This window comes from Plectropomus leopardus, chromosome 22, assembly GCF_008729295.1.
Source record: "Plectropomus leopardus isolate mb chromosome 22, YSFRI_Pleo_2.0, whole genome shotgun sequence".
NCBI classification, from domain to species: domain Eukaryota; kingdom Metazoa; phylum Chordata; class Actinopteri; order Perciformes; family Serranidae; genus Plectropomus; species Plectropomus leopardus.
Genome location: NC_056484.1, coordinates 20,360,989 through 20,376,942, shown reverse-complemented (window position 1 = coordinate 20,376,942; position 15,954 = coordinate 20,360,989). Strand labels below are relative to the sequence as shown.

The following is a 15,954-nucleotide window of genomic DNA, read 5'->3' as shown; positions in this document are numbered from 1 at the left end:
GCACAAATGCCCCAAGTGATTACATTGCAGCTTTTTTTGCAGCTCTCAGCTACAGCACTCTCTTTCAATAGTGGACCAATTGCTCCGATTTGTCACTTAGACACAAAAAATGTCAGAAAATATGGTTCATTTTGAAAAAATACCAAAGTTACCCTTTGACCCCCAACTGCACCAGCAGACAGCAGGTTGTGGTTATACTGTGAGTCTCCCTAATGCATCAGACTGTATGATAAGCTCAGTCTACTTTCCCTGGATAAATTAAGGATATAAAAAAATCTTTTACAGTACTCTGATATCTTCAAAATCCACTTCTAGCAAAGTATTCAAGTACCTGAGAGCGTTGTCACATTGCCCTTCAGTTGTCACGAACAGAGCTAAAGGGTTTGGTTAAACACTATTGTTGCAGATACTAAGCAAAAACATACACTGCCCCAGTAACATTAGTCGTCCTGATGAGTAAATAAATGTATTTACTGTGCATCAAGAAGTCCGAGAATTGTTCCTCCAGATTCTCGGCTGGCTGTAAACATTTAAGGCTTTAGTGATTTTTCTCCTCACAGTAATGTCTGAAATGAGCCAAAAGAGGATTGTCCGCTACCATCCGTGTAAACTGATAATCATCAGCTAATGGATTATACCTTGAAAATGTAACAAAAACCTGAAGGGGCCAACTAACAACAATCAGTTGAAAATTAGACAGACTTTCTGTCAGATACTTAGTGCTTAAAAAATGTTAATGTTTCATTACAGTCCCTGTAATCAACATATATTAGCTAAAATATAAATAGCAATTGGGCTATAATACACAAGTGATAGGGCATTGGTTAGCGTGATCACATCTGGGAGGGAAAATAAAGACTGAAATACAAAAAACAGCAGTGGCCAACTCCCACCACAGGAGGGCACTGTTACATTGGCAATACAGCTTCACTCATTCACTCTGAAATCTGGCATCCCATAATTGAACCAGGAGGCACATCTGAACTATCAACATCACCAGCAAACAAGTGGGAGAGAGAAACAAGTGTTTCGCTCAGGAATGAGATACCAAACATTTGGTAAAAAAATGTTGACGGTCATTAGCAATCTTCAGATCTCTAATTTTCACACAAGCATTTTAGGGAAGAGTTAATTTGAAGTCTCAGCATTCTAGAATTGATATTCTTGCATTTAAAAAGCACCAAATTTAATTAATAAAACAAAGCACCAGTGGTTTGAAACCACATTTTTCTCTTCAAGGATGAAACTCATCCTTACAGCATGTTAGCCACCGATCCGTCTGCTCACATGTCTAACTGGTCGGTGGGTGGCCGACGTCCAGTCTCCTCTGCGCAGAGCCTCTTTTTCGGGCAGCTGGTGCAGCGCTGACTACATTTCCCAGCGTGCCTGGGGTCTGGAAGAAAGCCTTAGAGGCAGACGGTGTAGTTTCCTTTGGAGTATGTGGAGTCTGTGAGGATAGAGAGGGATGTTAGATGGAATAACATTAAAAACACATCCTGCTATAGATAGTTATGTTATTGCCAAATACTGTGGGGAGCAGGGGGCATTTCTATAAGTTTCTTTGGAGGTGCATTCAAGGACTCTAAGATATGACAAAAAGCGTTATACAGATCAGCTATAGACAGACAAGGGATGAAAAAAGTAAGGAAGACAACAATCACAGTACTGTAAGTTAAAGCAGTACAACAGCAGCAGTAAATTAATTAGAAAATAATGTTTGCATTTAAAAGCCCTAATATCATTTACGATTGTATAATCTCAACACACACACTAACCAGATATTTTCTTAATCTTCTCCAAACAAACTACTACATTTGTCTTTTTACAAAAAATATTTGATGCTTATTTGGCACAAGTAATTTGTAAGCCTTTTTTCATGAATTTTTTTCAGCAAACTGCCACAATAAAGGAATACAACTAATATTATTTTCATCATCGATTAATCATTTAGACTATTAAATATCATAAAATAGTTTTTCAAATATTCCAAAGCTGCCAAGCTGACTTATTTAAACGGCTTGTGATGGCTGACCTACCCAGCTGGCCACCAAAGTCATTAGACATTGATATTTGGTTGAATTTACATTACGATCATTGCGATCGCAACAACTGATGCAAATTCAACCAATCCTTGTGACTTCTGCGTTACCTTGCAATTTTGTCCAATCACAGCAACTGTACCGCAAATTTGGCAATTTAAAAGAAGTAAACTCTAATTTAACTGTAAAGCCGCGTGCAGCGTATTGATTCACTCACTCCTCATGAGACTGCTGCTGCTGATAGTCACACAGTGACAAGGCTAAGTAAGCAAAATCCAATGTTTTTCGAAATGTCTCACGCTCTCATCTTGATGTAGAATGATGACGTTTAGTCATGACTGAGCAAAAACCCAAAGTTTGCAATCTGTCATGATGTCTGTCATAATAACACACATTTTAACATTATTTGACATTTAGTTAGCATCTGTTGAATTAGGAGTCCAGACCTTAAAGATATTTGATTTCCTATGATAGAAAACTAAGAACATTATTAAAAATGTTCTTAGTTATATTAACAAATGAGAACTGGAACCAGTTATTTGTTTGGCATTTTTTGTCTTAAAAAATAACATGAATGATTAATTGATGAAACTGAAGTTGTTGCAAATCCATTTTCTATCAAAATTATTCCAGCTCCTGCAGGTTTTGGTGTGCAGTTTTACAAATAAACAAATAAACTGAACAAACATTCTTGTAACTAACACATAGAATCTTTAATAAAGGTACCACTCTGCTCATATTAAAAGTGAAAGTGGAGGAAAAGAGAGGACGCCCTGATTTATGCCCCATTACAACGTAGCCATTGACTCGTCACATTGTTCCTAATGCTGCATTAATTAGCCATCCATCCAGCACCTCGGGTCGCCTAAAAACGACTGTTTGAGAAGAGCAGTGCTGGCAGCCTGTGTTAGGCTTTGCAGACAAGCACATTAATCCCTGTTCAACAACTTGGAGATTAATCAGCTTGAACTGCTAAATGAATGAGTGTCCAAATGAGTAAATGAGAGGAAACCTTCAACAAAACAGATGCAGCACTCATATCAAGCTGTGTGGTGGCATTTTGCAAGTGCTCGGTACCAGAAAGGTCGTGTGTCATTATGAAGGCAAATGATGTCGGAGTTAATGCGTTTTTAGGGAATAATTCGGGGATTGTGTGTGTGTGTGTGTGTGTGTGTGTGAGGAGGGTGACAGTTGTACTCACCAGCGGTTCTTGTGTGTTGATGCTGACAGTGTGACGTGGTCCTGAGGGAGAATGTGGAGTGCCCGCCGCTGACCCGTAAACCCTGCTCTGTTCTGGAGTGGAGGGCGATGGAACAGGTGACCTGCTGACCTCCGATGCTGCCGCCGCTGCCAGGCCGTACGGCGCCGCCCCCACCATGAAGTGAGCAGGCGACATCACAGCAGGCAGGCTGAAGCTCAGCTTGTTATGAGCGTCGGAGCCCTGCTGTGGTAGACCGCTGGCCACCAGGGGGTAGTGGGAGAGGGCTGTAGAGGGCACCAGGACGTACGGCAGCGCCAGAGTGGAGACGCTGCTGGGAGGAAGTGCTAAACCCGCCGGTGGCTGGCCGGCAGAGAGGAGGAAGTTGAGGCTGTTCAGACCTGGGGATTAGAAAAGCACGGTAAGAGCTTCTTTATGGTCCGTGCTGACAGTGATCACAAACATGTTACCAAATAAGAGTCAGCTGACCTCCACTGAGACGAGGACACAAAAATCAAGCCTGTTACACTTTATTGTGACAAATAAGTGTCACGCCATTCTTTGACTCCTACTTCATTTAACTTTATCATAACAGTACTTTATTTAACTTTATTGTAGCAGTAGTTTAACTTTATTATGACGGTACTTTTAGTTTATTTTAATAGTACTTTATTTAACTTTAATAGTTTAACATTCTTATAACGGTACTTTATTTTACTTTATTGTGACAGTACTTTATTCATCTTAGTTGTGTCAGTAGCTTAACTTGATTATAACAATACTTTATTTAACTTTATTGTAACAGTAGAATAACGTTATCATGACAATACTCTATTTAACTTTATTGTACAATACTTAATTACAATTTATTTTTTACAATTTATATAATAAATAATTTATTTTTTAGTTTACTTTTGTTAACTTTATTGTAACACAAGTAGAACTTTATTATGACAGTACTTTATTTAACTTTATTGTTACAGTAGAAGAACTTTAATATGACAGTATTTTATTTAACTTTATTGTAACAGTAGTAGAACTTTAATTTGACAGTACTTTATTTATCTTTATGGTAACAGTAGTAGAACTTTATCACAGTGATTTATTTAACTTTATAGTAACAGTACTTTATTTTACTTTATTTTATCTGTACTTTAACTTTATTATAACAGTACTTTATTCAGCTTAATTATAACAGTTTCACTCTTTTATAATTGTACTTTATTTAGTTGTCTAGTAGACTGCAGTTGTTTGGAGGAGATTTTAAAATATGAATGTATTTATCGTGTTTCACGATAAAGCCTAAAAATACTACAGTATAATTTAGAGGCCAGATCGCACAGCCCTAAATCCTACACATAAAACATTGATGGTTTAACTCATGACTAGAAATGTATTTTTGCGTATGAAATTATATCCGATTTACTTTTTCACTTGTGCTTATAAAGGCTTTAAGAGGTAAAATGTATGAATTTGGTAGTTTTTTTCAGAATTTTCCCCACGACAACTAATATTAATAGCTTTTACAATCTCCACATAAACTCCAGTCCCTCTGGGATTTTCATGCCTGTAGGAAGCCATTAGTGCAAGCAGTCTCCTGTAATATTGTGTCAGTTTAAAGATGTGATTTCTATCTACCACAAGACTAACCCTGTTATTTGCTGAGTAACTCATCCTTGTACCTGAAAAAGAGCCAACCAGTACTTTTCCTGATGGAGACAAAGTGTTTAATGGATTAGAAAGTGTGCTCAGAGCTTTGTAAAACAGATTTGTTAGTTTAGATATGTTTGTATGTGTGTGTGTGTGTTTTTCAAACTTACAATCTCAATAACATGCTAAATATTATGTATTGTAGGAAGAAAAAATATAAATACCTGAGAACCTCTCATTTTGCTTGCACTTCTAGAGCCAGTCTAATTCATCAGTAGCCACCGTTTGATGGACATATATATTGTTTCGTGTATTGTATAGTGACTAAAATTAATTGTACTGCTAAATGAGGTGGCACAAAAACACACTTCTGGAGTCAAGCTACCAGTTCAGCCACATCATGGCATGCAGAAAGTTTTGTAAAGTTGTGAATATACCTGCATTGTTGGGCACATAGAGATAGTGTGATGGCTGGACGGGCTCACTGCTGCTGTTGCCACCTTGACTCTCATCGGGCGCCTGCTCTCTGGAGAGGCCTGCTGGGCGATTGGGGGAAGTCCCGCTGTTACAAGTTTGTGAAAACTCTGCTGCTTCCCTTTGAGCTTCAGCTGCCATCTGGAAGGAGAACAAAAATCGGGGATAAATTAATCTGGACCAACCGAAGGACAATTATAATAGAGGAGCCACCAGTGTATTATTGTATCTATGTGACCCAGATGCATTGCACTATTTCTCAAACACGTCAGTCATACCGGCTCAGTGAGTAAAAATCACTGCACTGATTAACACTTTCTGCTTCTAATAACATAGTCAACTTCTGCTGAGTAATTTTAGTGCTTCAAAAGTGCAGTGCTTAACCCTTTGAAACCTGTTTTTTTTTTTTTTTTTTGCTACATGCAGGCGTCTATTAAAAGCATTTAATCCTGTGGAAAAAGGCAGTCAGCAAATTGGCAAGGAATATGCAAAAATTGCAAGAAATAGGTAAAATGTGACGAGAAAATTATCTGAAAATGTTGCTTAAAAGGAGGGAATGTTGAGAAAACTATATCGATAATTTTGTATTTAAAATCATGCTACAAAAAAATACACATTATTTCATTTGATTTTAGTTTTTAAAACCTTTGTGTTTATTTTCATGATAGCTTTTTTTTTTTTTTTAAATCTCTGTTCTCCTTTTTTTATTTTCATATACTTTTTACTTTTTAATATCTTACTGATTTTTGGGCCATTTCTTAGTTTCTTATTGCTCGGGTTTCAAAGGGTTAAAGTCTACTCTCTTCATCTACCATTCTAAAAGACCATCTTATTATGAAAAATTGGACATTTCCAATTACTAGGATTGTGTGGCCTGATTAATGCCTGGGGTTTCTAATTGTCAAATATCCCATACATTACTAATATGAGAGGTCTTTAATTACATCAGGCAGGGGTTATCCTCATCAGTGAGCGTGTAGTATTTCACTCTTTCAGTTCTAATGGTCCGCTATTCAGAAATACTAATGGCATTGTGTGACTGTGGGCACAAACTTGCACAGAAAGAAGAATCCATACCACTGCCCTGATCCAAATGCTTATACTGTTAAGCTTAACAAAAAATGAGAATCATTTTTCTCTATATAACAACATATCTGCTTACAAATCACATCAAACAAAAGCACCTCACCTTGTCACGTTCTTCTAACCCAGGCGCTGCTTTCTTTTTCACCACTGCCCCCTCCTCTTCCCCTTCTTCCCTCCTCCTCTTCCTCCCCTCCTCAGACTCCAGCCGAGGTGATCTTTGGCCTTCATGCGTCTGGTCGGGCTTGTCTGGCGCCCTGTACAGCATAACCACCGAGGGCTGGGAGAGGCTGGGCAGGTAGGCCAAGCACTGGGGAGAGGTGGAGGGTGCGAAGAGGTGTTCTGGGTGGATGGAGGGTGCCAGCAGGGTGGAGGACGGAGCGAGCGGGCTGCTGCTGGCGGGACGGTTACTGCAGGGAAACAAGAAAAGAAAATTAAGTTTACAAAAAAAAAAAAATTATAGGGATGCACAATGTTGAATTCTTTGCTGATATCTGATATGCCAATATGTAACAATTAATTTGCCAACAATGGCATCAATATATCCATTTTTACCTAATTTTAGTCATCGAGTCTTTTCTGTGGTGGAATTATCATATTATACATTGTGATGGCCCACCAGCAGATGGAGACAAAAATACAATGATTTTCAGCATTTGTAATATTCACTCAAAGTGAAAAATAAGAAAAATACTTCAGCTTACGCTTAATGTTTCAATACATGCACACTTTGAAAAAAAACCAACAAAAAATGTAATATCTACAGAAATGAGCATGTTGGCTGATTCCAATATTTAATTTTAAAGCCAATATTGGCCGATACAGAATAGTGCCGATATTGTGCGATATTCTCTTCATCTACATGTAAATCTATTTCTATTACATCTATATTTTTACAATGCAATTATCCCTCAAAATTGTTATCAAACATGTGATAAAGACATGAAATAGAGGCAGGATATTATACAGTTCAACAATAAACTTTCTTGTCAAAATGACATAAAAGCACTGAGACAGTAAACATGTTTGGGGATTTAATCAGTTTCTCCAAGCATCTTTTTCTGGATTTTTTCACTTTTTAACACCTTCATATTGGTGCATATTGGACAACATATACATACATTACAGATACATCTGTGAGAGGCCAGTATCGGCTGATAATATCGGCTAACTGATATATTGGTCGGGCTCTATAATTAAGACATGATTAATCCTTTGAATAAAGCTTTGAACCTTCAGGCTCCAGTTCTCCCCCTTAACTGACCACCTCTCAGCTATGAACCTCCGGCTCTTATTCTGCGGGCTACCACTGCCTCTGGTTCATTTTTACCCAGCTTCAAAATATTCCCTTTCAACACACACTTCTGAAACCTATTATCCCCCTCCCTCCAAAAACACTTAACAGCCACAGTCCTGGGGCAGCTGCGGTTTGGCCAACCATAGAAATAACATAAGCTACTGTGTGCTGTATCTGTGGAGCCAGCGCGTGCATGCACAGGAGACAAAAACTATTCATATCCACAGCTTGCGTGTAGCCTAGAGCTACAAACACATCGGCCAATGCAAACACTGGCAGGGAGTGTGAAATATTATGTATGGGAGAGTGAGATTATAAAGCCCGTCAGTGAATGGGGAGCCTTTGCATCTTATAACTAGGTCACTGTAAACAGCTTTTAATACCTAATGTGACAGTAAAAACTCAGTTTATGCATCTAAATGTAATTGTGTGGCTTCAGCCTTGAAAGTGGACTGAATTTTGATGAAGCGTTTATAATATAATGACTATCTTCTAACAGCCACAGCACCCATTGCCAAATGTTAGAGGCAGCTGATGTGGATTTTCTACAGTGATACTGATACAGCATCGCGGGAAAGGTTAGCAAAAAGAGCAACAGTGAGCAGTAAATTGTTTGGCAGTAAATCGGTGGTGGATGACTGCAGATAAATCTAGAATGCAAGTGTGAGTACAGAGCGGGTTGACTGTGTGTACGTGTGTGTGTGTTAGTATTAACTCACTCAGTGCTGCTTCCAAACTGCAGTCGACACACTGCATTGTTGCTTGCCTTTTTGGAATAATCCACAGGCTGGTTTGGCAGACCTGCAGTGTGAAGGAAGATTTTTTTCAGATCAGATATTGATCAGATATGAATGTAAAAACGCTCAACTGTAATAAACCATTCTATAAAAGGTGGCATGAACGATGAAAAACAAGCATCTCTTACCTGTCAGGTCTCGTCTTGGACTGCTGGGTGCAGAGTTGACCAGTCGTTGCACAGCAACAGAGGTCGGCGTGATGTTGAAAGAGGCGTGGCGAGCCATCTTGGCTCTCATCTGACCTGCTACTGGCCGTGAGGCCTCAGGCAGAGCGGCAGCTGTCACGTTCACAGTATTTCCTACAGCTGACAAGAGTGGCATAGATAATGATAGAGTTAGCATGACGGAAATAACAAAAAATGCAGTTATTAGCAATAAATCTTTTATCCAGAACACATTGCAGGCACAGTGCAGTTGGTAGCTTTCCATAAAAATAAATTTGTCATATTTGCTGACACTGACACTAAATCCACATAGTAGTACATAAGGCATGTTCCCCGGCTTCCTCTTAGTGTTTCTTACGGCATTTGCAAGAATTCAAAGCGCCTGAACAACAACCATTGAGAGCCGAGGAGTTTCCAACGCAGCTGTCAATCACTGCTTTCTGTGGTCGAACTAGGCAGCGCTGATCAAGTATGAATAAGGATTCTGTTGCTGCATTGCCTTTTTCTCTCCTCAAATGTTTTCAGAAAGATAATTTGTGTACTGTTTAGCTGTAAAATGAGAGTTTGTGACCCGGTGGCCATATTGGAAACAGTTGAGCTAAAATAAAGCACCGCCCAACAGCTGGATAACGGTTTAACAGTTCACTACAGTACAGTACACTGTGGCTGGATTTCTTCTTAACAGTGCACTAAAATATTTGGTTAGGTTACAGCTAAACAGTACACTTAAATATGTTTCTGAAAACATATGGGGTGAGATAGAGACAATGCAGAACAGAATCTGGATTCATATATGATCAGTGCTGCTTCGTGTGACTACAGTTCATGAGCAGTGAGTGAGGCTGCTTCAGAGACTCCTCGACGGATTTTTGGTTGCGGTGAGGCTGATCCTTTTTTTTTCAAGATTATCTGTCTCATGTACTACTGTCTGTATACTGACAGTTTCAGCAAATATGATGAACTTATTTTTGTAACTGCAACTTTAATTACGTTCACTAGAAGTCTTTGAACAGGTTCTTCACAGTTTCAGAACTACTTTAGTTGAGGTAACAACCTTTTTTCAGTTCTTACCAGCATTTCCAGAGTTCTTGAATTCAACAGGGCCGAGCCACTTGAAGGCCGGCTTCCTGCCTCTTTCCTCCCGGACATGGACCTTCTTTATGAGGCCCAGGCTGGTCAGCACATTCGCGATGTCATACAATCGCCGTACCTTAGCTAAAGATACAAGATTGATGTTTAGTTTTGATAAAATAGAAGAAAACAGGACTTGTATTGCAGGACATATCCTTTGGTACTTTCTTACTTTTGTACTTGCTGTGGCTGGATGAGTCCTGACTCTCCTCGATGAGGATCTTTGCTGCCGCGTCCAGAGTCACCGTCAGAGTTTTGGACACCAGGAAGAGCATGACGAACTTCTGGCTCATGATGCGCAGAGATTTGTCTTTCCTGTTGCCTGTTGCCCAGGACTCTACATGATAAGAGATGAGATGACCTTTATTTATCACCAGCACAAACACTGGGTCATTGCTCCTTTATTAATGCTATTACAGCATGCAAAAGGTTTGACGAAAGAAATTAAGACATTCAAGCGAGTAGAAGAGGTAGATGCTCTTTTTCTTGTTTTCCATCATAAGATTTCTCTCTGTTTATTACCGTTGCCGGTGTCTCCTTCCGCTCCGTCGTCCTCGCGCCCCGGTCCGGCCCCCCTCTCCTCAGCAGCCAGATCCACCTGGAGATGGTAACCCTGCTGCCGGCCCCTGCGCTGCAGCTCCTCCAGTGTGGCCTCCAGCCGCAGACGGCCGTACCAGGTGTAGCTGTTCTTGGCTATCCGACCCACAATCATGAGAGACTCCAGCACATTGACGATGTCGTAGATCCGCCGCCGCTCCACTCCTGACAATTTCAGAGCAAGGTAGAGTATTAACTCACTTTTTTTTGGAAAATGTATGCTCCTATCTGAATTAAAACTTGCCAGTGAGCATTGTTGTGATTAAAATGAATCATAAAACTAAAGAGCTCCAAATTGCAGCTCAGCACCGATCCCCATTACACACTGAGCAAAATACTGTTTATGTGAAAAACAAGTCTCCATAGCAACCCCCTTAAATCCAATAACATAAAAACTTTATAATGCTCATTAAATGGACATTAGCTGCTTCTATTATCGCCTCCCTCCCATGAGGCGTTTACAAAAACAACGGCTGGGACAAGTCCAAACTCTCTTATACTGGTGCTTACCGAGATTGGTCGCCACCTCATCCAGGGAGATACAGATGTGGCTGTGCTGCGGCGGGTAATCAGGGTAGAGGGCCAGGAACTTCTGGCACAGCAGACCCAGGCTCTTCTGCTTCCTGCTCGGCTTTTTGTCAGCGTCGTCCTCTTCCTCCGCAGCTTCAAACTGCACAGAAATACATAAACAGTTCTTAGTTTTGTTTAACTGCTAAAGAACTTAAATCGACATTTGGGTTATGTAGCACACACAACTGCTTTTCTGTAAAGTCTACAAGGGCACATATTTTAGAAAAGAATTAAACCCTGCAATCCTGATAAGGCTGGCAAACCATCACACGTCAGATTAAAGAAATAATCGTATCACAAAAGCAGCAACTTTAGGCTCCAGCTGCCGCACTAAATACAATATGACTTTATCTATTAGGCATAACTGATTGATTGTATTTGTGCCTTTGAAAATCTGGTATCTTGAGAGTTCAGCTGCTAATGTGAGAAAAGAAAGGGGAAATTTGTTTGCTCCCTGGACTGAAAATTCTGGTTCCTTTGGGAGTTTTTCTCTAAACTAATAAATAATAACTGCAGTCTCATTTCTCCCCATTGCACAAAGAGAATAATTTTAGACAAATAAAACCTGCCTTTTAAAAATAATTTATTAAGACGGCTTGAAACCATCTCTTTTTCAAAATCTCCTATTCCACATACCTGACACGAGTCATCCACCTCTGTCTCCTCGGCCACAGTGTCCGGACTTGCTGGCTTTTCTTTCTCATTCTCTATGGGTCTAAACAGGACCTTTTTCATCTCTCTGTCCCGGATGTCTGGGCTCGCTGCGCTGATCAGCATCTTCAGGTTGGCCGTGGGCGTCCAGGGCTCGGCCAGGGTCGTGTGTTTGATGGGGGTGATGTGAGCCAGGTCGGGGGTGGCGCCTTTCCTGGCTATCATAAAAACAGGGAAGGCAGAATCGGCAGATTTCGCCGGTGTGGATCTTCTGCGCTCTGTGCAGATGTTTTCCTGTGATGGAGACAGTTGTGTTGTTGCAAATGATTAGTTGAGGTGTCATAACATCTGCAATTTTGGAGCATATGACAAGTAATTCGATTCCTTTATAGATCCACATCTCTATCCAGGGGTTTTATTAAGAAGGTCAAATATAAGCATCTTATTGCTGCCTGTGCCAGCTCGCCATGGGGGAACAGATCTATCTCACCTTTGTGCCGCCAGCGTCGAAACATGTCTGTATAAAAGGGACAGCTAACAGGACTGGTGTGGCATTTTGACTGCGTGTTATGTGTGCGATCCACTGCGAAAGATTTAAAAAGCAGCTAACTGCAGTTAGCAGCTAAGTCAAAGGAGAAGAGCAGTGTCCTAAAACTGCGAAAACTACGAGATTACAGAGTTCCTTAACCTCCAAGTACCTTACCTCCAATAACGGCGATGGTAAATGATTGTTATTGACATTTTGTGCCATTGCTGTTGTTTACAGAGCATTTGCCGACACATATGTTTTGTCACACCAGAGTCAGGCGCTGTTGTGTTAAACACCCCGGCCACTTTTGTTTCTGCGATGCCGGTGCCTATGATCACTCACTGGACAGGTAATTCTCATTAACTGTTTACACATTTCCCGACAAAAAGTAATGCACCCAGATTTCTGCAAATCCCCAATCTTTTGAAAGGCTGCAATTAAGTGACTTATGCGCTGATGGGAGTAAACAAGGACGGAGTCCTGAGCAGTCTTGTAGAGTGGTGTTGAAGTAGGTTGAGGTGGTGGATGGTATATAACGCGAACTTTCTTCTTGAGACACATGTCCTGAATCATGTGAATTTCAAATCATTTTAAGGTACTGCCTCACCATGTTTCTTTTTCTAAACCTAACCACAATAACTTTCATTTCCTAAACCTAACCCCTGCACTTGTAATTAATTACATAACTGTAAGTTTAGGACGTGACATAATCAGTGCGACACTAATTTGTAGAATATCACACAAACCGTTGTGGGTGCATTGTCACAGGATATCATACGAGCTGTATTATGAGTATATGTTGCACAGGAGTGGGATGTTGCCACCATTGTTTGGCTCTGTGCCAAAATGCAAAGCAGGCGTAGAGAGGGGACTTCGTAGTTGCTCTATACCACGATCTCTGTATGAAAAGGCCTTGTGACAGGAGGACAGAGTGACCTGTGGCATTCACATGAACCTTGAGTGCAGCATTTAAATAAGAAATCAGGAACTCTGAAGCAAATCTGGTGACTTGTAAACACTTCACAGTTATTTTTTTTCTCTAAATCAAGACTTTACCCCTTTTCTTTCATTGAAACTTTGCTATTTAAATTCTAACTCCCTCCTAGCCAAGCCCATATCTCATACCCTTATCAGACTGTTAAGATGCCATGCCACCACATTACCCCAAACATCTGCCTCTGATTAGCCTGATCCTGCAGCTCTCCTTCATTATGATGCAAACATAATCAAACCTGCCACACTGCTTTGACCACACCTAAGAGCTCAAGCAATAAGTTAGGGCCACCTTACCTTTTGTTCACTTTGGCCCCCATCCTCCTCCTCCTGCTCCACCCTGAGACTTTTCCTGGGACTTGTGAGGTCTTTCAGTGCTAGACATTCAACATCCATCTGGGAGTCCTAAAACAGTTAATATGTATACTATATAAAACAAGAAAAGAGAAGCATGAAAAATGTCCTACAGCTCAGATAAGTAAGTTTAAGCAGGTACAGAAGACTCAGACGTGAGGTCAGCTGAATTTGGCGCAAAGAACATCAGCTAATTAGCCCTTAGCAAGCTAACAGCTATCACATAACTAGTACCATACATTAACTTTGCTTTAAAGCTAACGTGACCTACTAAACTACAACTAATGTAGCAAGTTTGGAGCTAGAGGTATTACTTAATAACATTTATAAGTTATTTAAATCCACGTAAAAGTACTACATGTCGCCATAACACTTATTTAACTTACTAAATGGCCAATACACTCAAATTGGTCCGTATATTTAGGTTTGGCAGAGCCTGTGAAAATGAATTACTTCGTTACCGTGACTTATTTATAGTCGGAAAGGCTAATTTAGCTTTTATTAGCTGGTAAGCTACTAGTTCAGCTGACCAGCATAACCATAGTGCATGAAACCGCTGGAGGGAAATCGTCACTTACCTTTCAGCTGCTGAATGAATGAAATAACGTAACTCCAATGTGTCCGCTTTAAGAGACTTGTCAGTGCGTTTCTTCAGACTAACATAGCAGCCTGTTTCCCTCTTCAGAATAAGCGGGCAGTCCTGTACCTCCAGTCCGCTTAGCCTTCTGTCCGGTTAGCGGAAAACTCTGCACTGTCCCGGGGAGACTCCAGCATCACCCGCTAAAGCTTGTTTTCTGGCGCTCTCAGGCATCTGGCCGGCTCTAGCCAATCAGCGCTCAGGTGAACGGGTTCGTCACTCATCTTCAGCCAATCGGCGTTGTCGGACTCGGGTACGCGCCCGTGCTTCTACCAATGGGCATAGATAATGGCCACGCCTCCCACAGTTGTGTTGGCGGGGCAACCGGCGCGCTCTATACAAGGCTGAAAGAATGTAAAACAAAGAGAGGTCTCACTCTGTATCGATTTCCCAGCACAGCATCAGAAACCTTGGCGATGAAAGCTGGGTCAGCACTTAAGATAGTTAATTTTCGTATAACTGACACCTAAACAAGGAGAGCTGGTAGAACCAGACGCTAAAATGTATGCCAGGAGGAATAATGTACAATATTGTATGCATTATAGATGACCATATCAGGTAGAAATAGAGATTGGTGCAATTTTGTCTTTTAAAAGCTTTACTAATTACCTTTCCAGTACAACATGTACAGAGTTTCCTCCCTTAATAACCTCAGAAAAATGATGGATGAATTAAGAGACGTGGCAACTACCAAAATTGACTTCAAAGCCCGGGTACCTCTCAAGTAAAGCGGGGAAGATGCATGATCCTCCCTTCACCTTAAATAACCATATTTCACAGTTGCCAGTTATGATTAATAGGGTCATTTTGGAGAGTTTTAAAGAGGACATGCCTTTCAAACCCACTTGCAGGTTTAGGGTGTCTGAGGATAGCTACATACATAATAAAATAATTGTTAATAATATAATATAATAGAATGCCCCTCCCCAAAGTCAAGTTAAAAAAACATAACTCCTTTCCCAGTGCTTAAAAAAATTATCTAAAGTGCCTCCCTGGTTTTTCACTAGTCCCTCACATAAATAATGAACAGCCCCTTAATTCAGCCATTTTAATTCGGCTTAACTGCGATTGAGTGCTAATCATTTTCATTTTAGACGACTGAAATGTACTCAAAATTCAAAAACAAAGGGAACAAACATTTTTGACTGCCGTACAGTGGTCATAGAGCTAATAAGTTTATTTTTCTTTGCACATCGATTTTTTAATTTTTATTTTTTGCGAACGAGTAGCTCGTTGTCTTAATAAACGATCTTTGACTTCCAGCTGAGCAGCTTGGCCCCCCTCTTCCTCCCTCCTCCTTATCCCACAGTGACACCAGCTTTAAGTACTAAAGCCCCGCACCTAGAAACCCACTATTAATACCTTTAACCTAATCACCGCGGCTTTTGTCTCCGGGTTGGCTCTAATGAGCTGTGCGGTTGAAACAGACAGATGGGAGGAGGGGAGGGAGGCGGGGGACGAACCGAGTGGCGCTAATATTACCTGAGACACAGCGCGAAAAGTTAGCGCAGGGAGACGGCTCACTTTTTAGCAGCCAGGGTCCCGCCCTGCATGCAAAGAAGCTGTCTGTGGACAACCCCCCAGTTCTTACATAATAATAGACCTCAATACACAAAATCTGCCGCCAAACGCTATTCAAATCTGGGCCAGTGAAAAGGAGGGAAACATTATTTCAAATACAGTGAATTGTTTCTACTTGTTCTACTTTTTACAATGCATTATTTAGTCTAAAACTATTATTACACATAAAAGTCTACAAGAATGTTTAAATGGGTCCCTTACTTTCTACT

At 40.6% G+C, this 15,954-nt stretch overlaps 1 protein-coding gene across 1 annotated transcript; it reads right to left on the bottom strand.

The window, feature by feature from the left end:
• Window positions 1-1,291: 1,291 nt before the first annotated feature.
• On the bottom strand, window positions 1,292-14,162 carry e2f7 (E2F transcription factor 7). Its single transcript, XM_042511675.1, has 13 exons — window positions 14,106-14,162; window positions 13,471-13,578; window positions 11,637-11,945; window positions 10,941-11,100; window positions 10,356-10,595; window positions 10,006-10,170; window positions 9,774-9,917; window positions 8,667-8,843; window positions 8,461-8,542; window positions 6,551-6,854; window positions 5,325-5,502; window positions 3,241-3,638; window positions 1,292-1,447 (listed from the first exon to the last, which is right to left on the bottom strand). The coding sequence occupies exons 2-13, from the start codon at window positions 13,567-13,569 to the stop codon at window positions 1,292-1,294; spliced, it is 2,412 nt and encodes an 803-aa protein (XP_042367609.1). The 5' UTR covers window positions 13,570-13,578; window positions 14,106-14,162.
• Between the last annotated feature and the right edge of the window lie 1,792 nt (window positions 14,163-15,954).

Excerpts from the sequence above, each read along its gene's own strand:
- e2f7 (XM_042511675.1), bottom strand. The coding sequence starts at position 13,569 with ATGGATGTTGAATGTCTAGCACTGAAAGACCTCACAAGTCCCAGGAAA. Across the intron at positions 9,918-10,005 it reads CAGCCACAGCAAGTACAAAA|CTAAGGTACGGCGATTGTAT; the intron begins GTAAGAAAGTAC and ends TTGTATCTTTAG. Across the intron at positions 3,639-5,324 it reads CTATGTGCCCAACAATGCAG|GTCTGAACAGCCTCAACTTC; the intron begins GTATATTCACAA and ends TCTAATCCCCAG.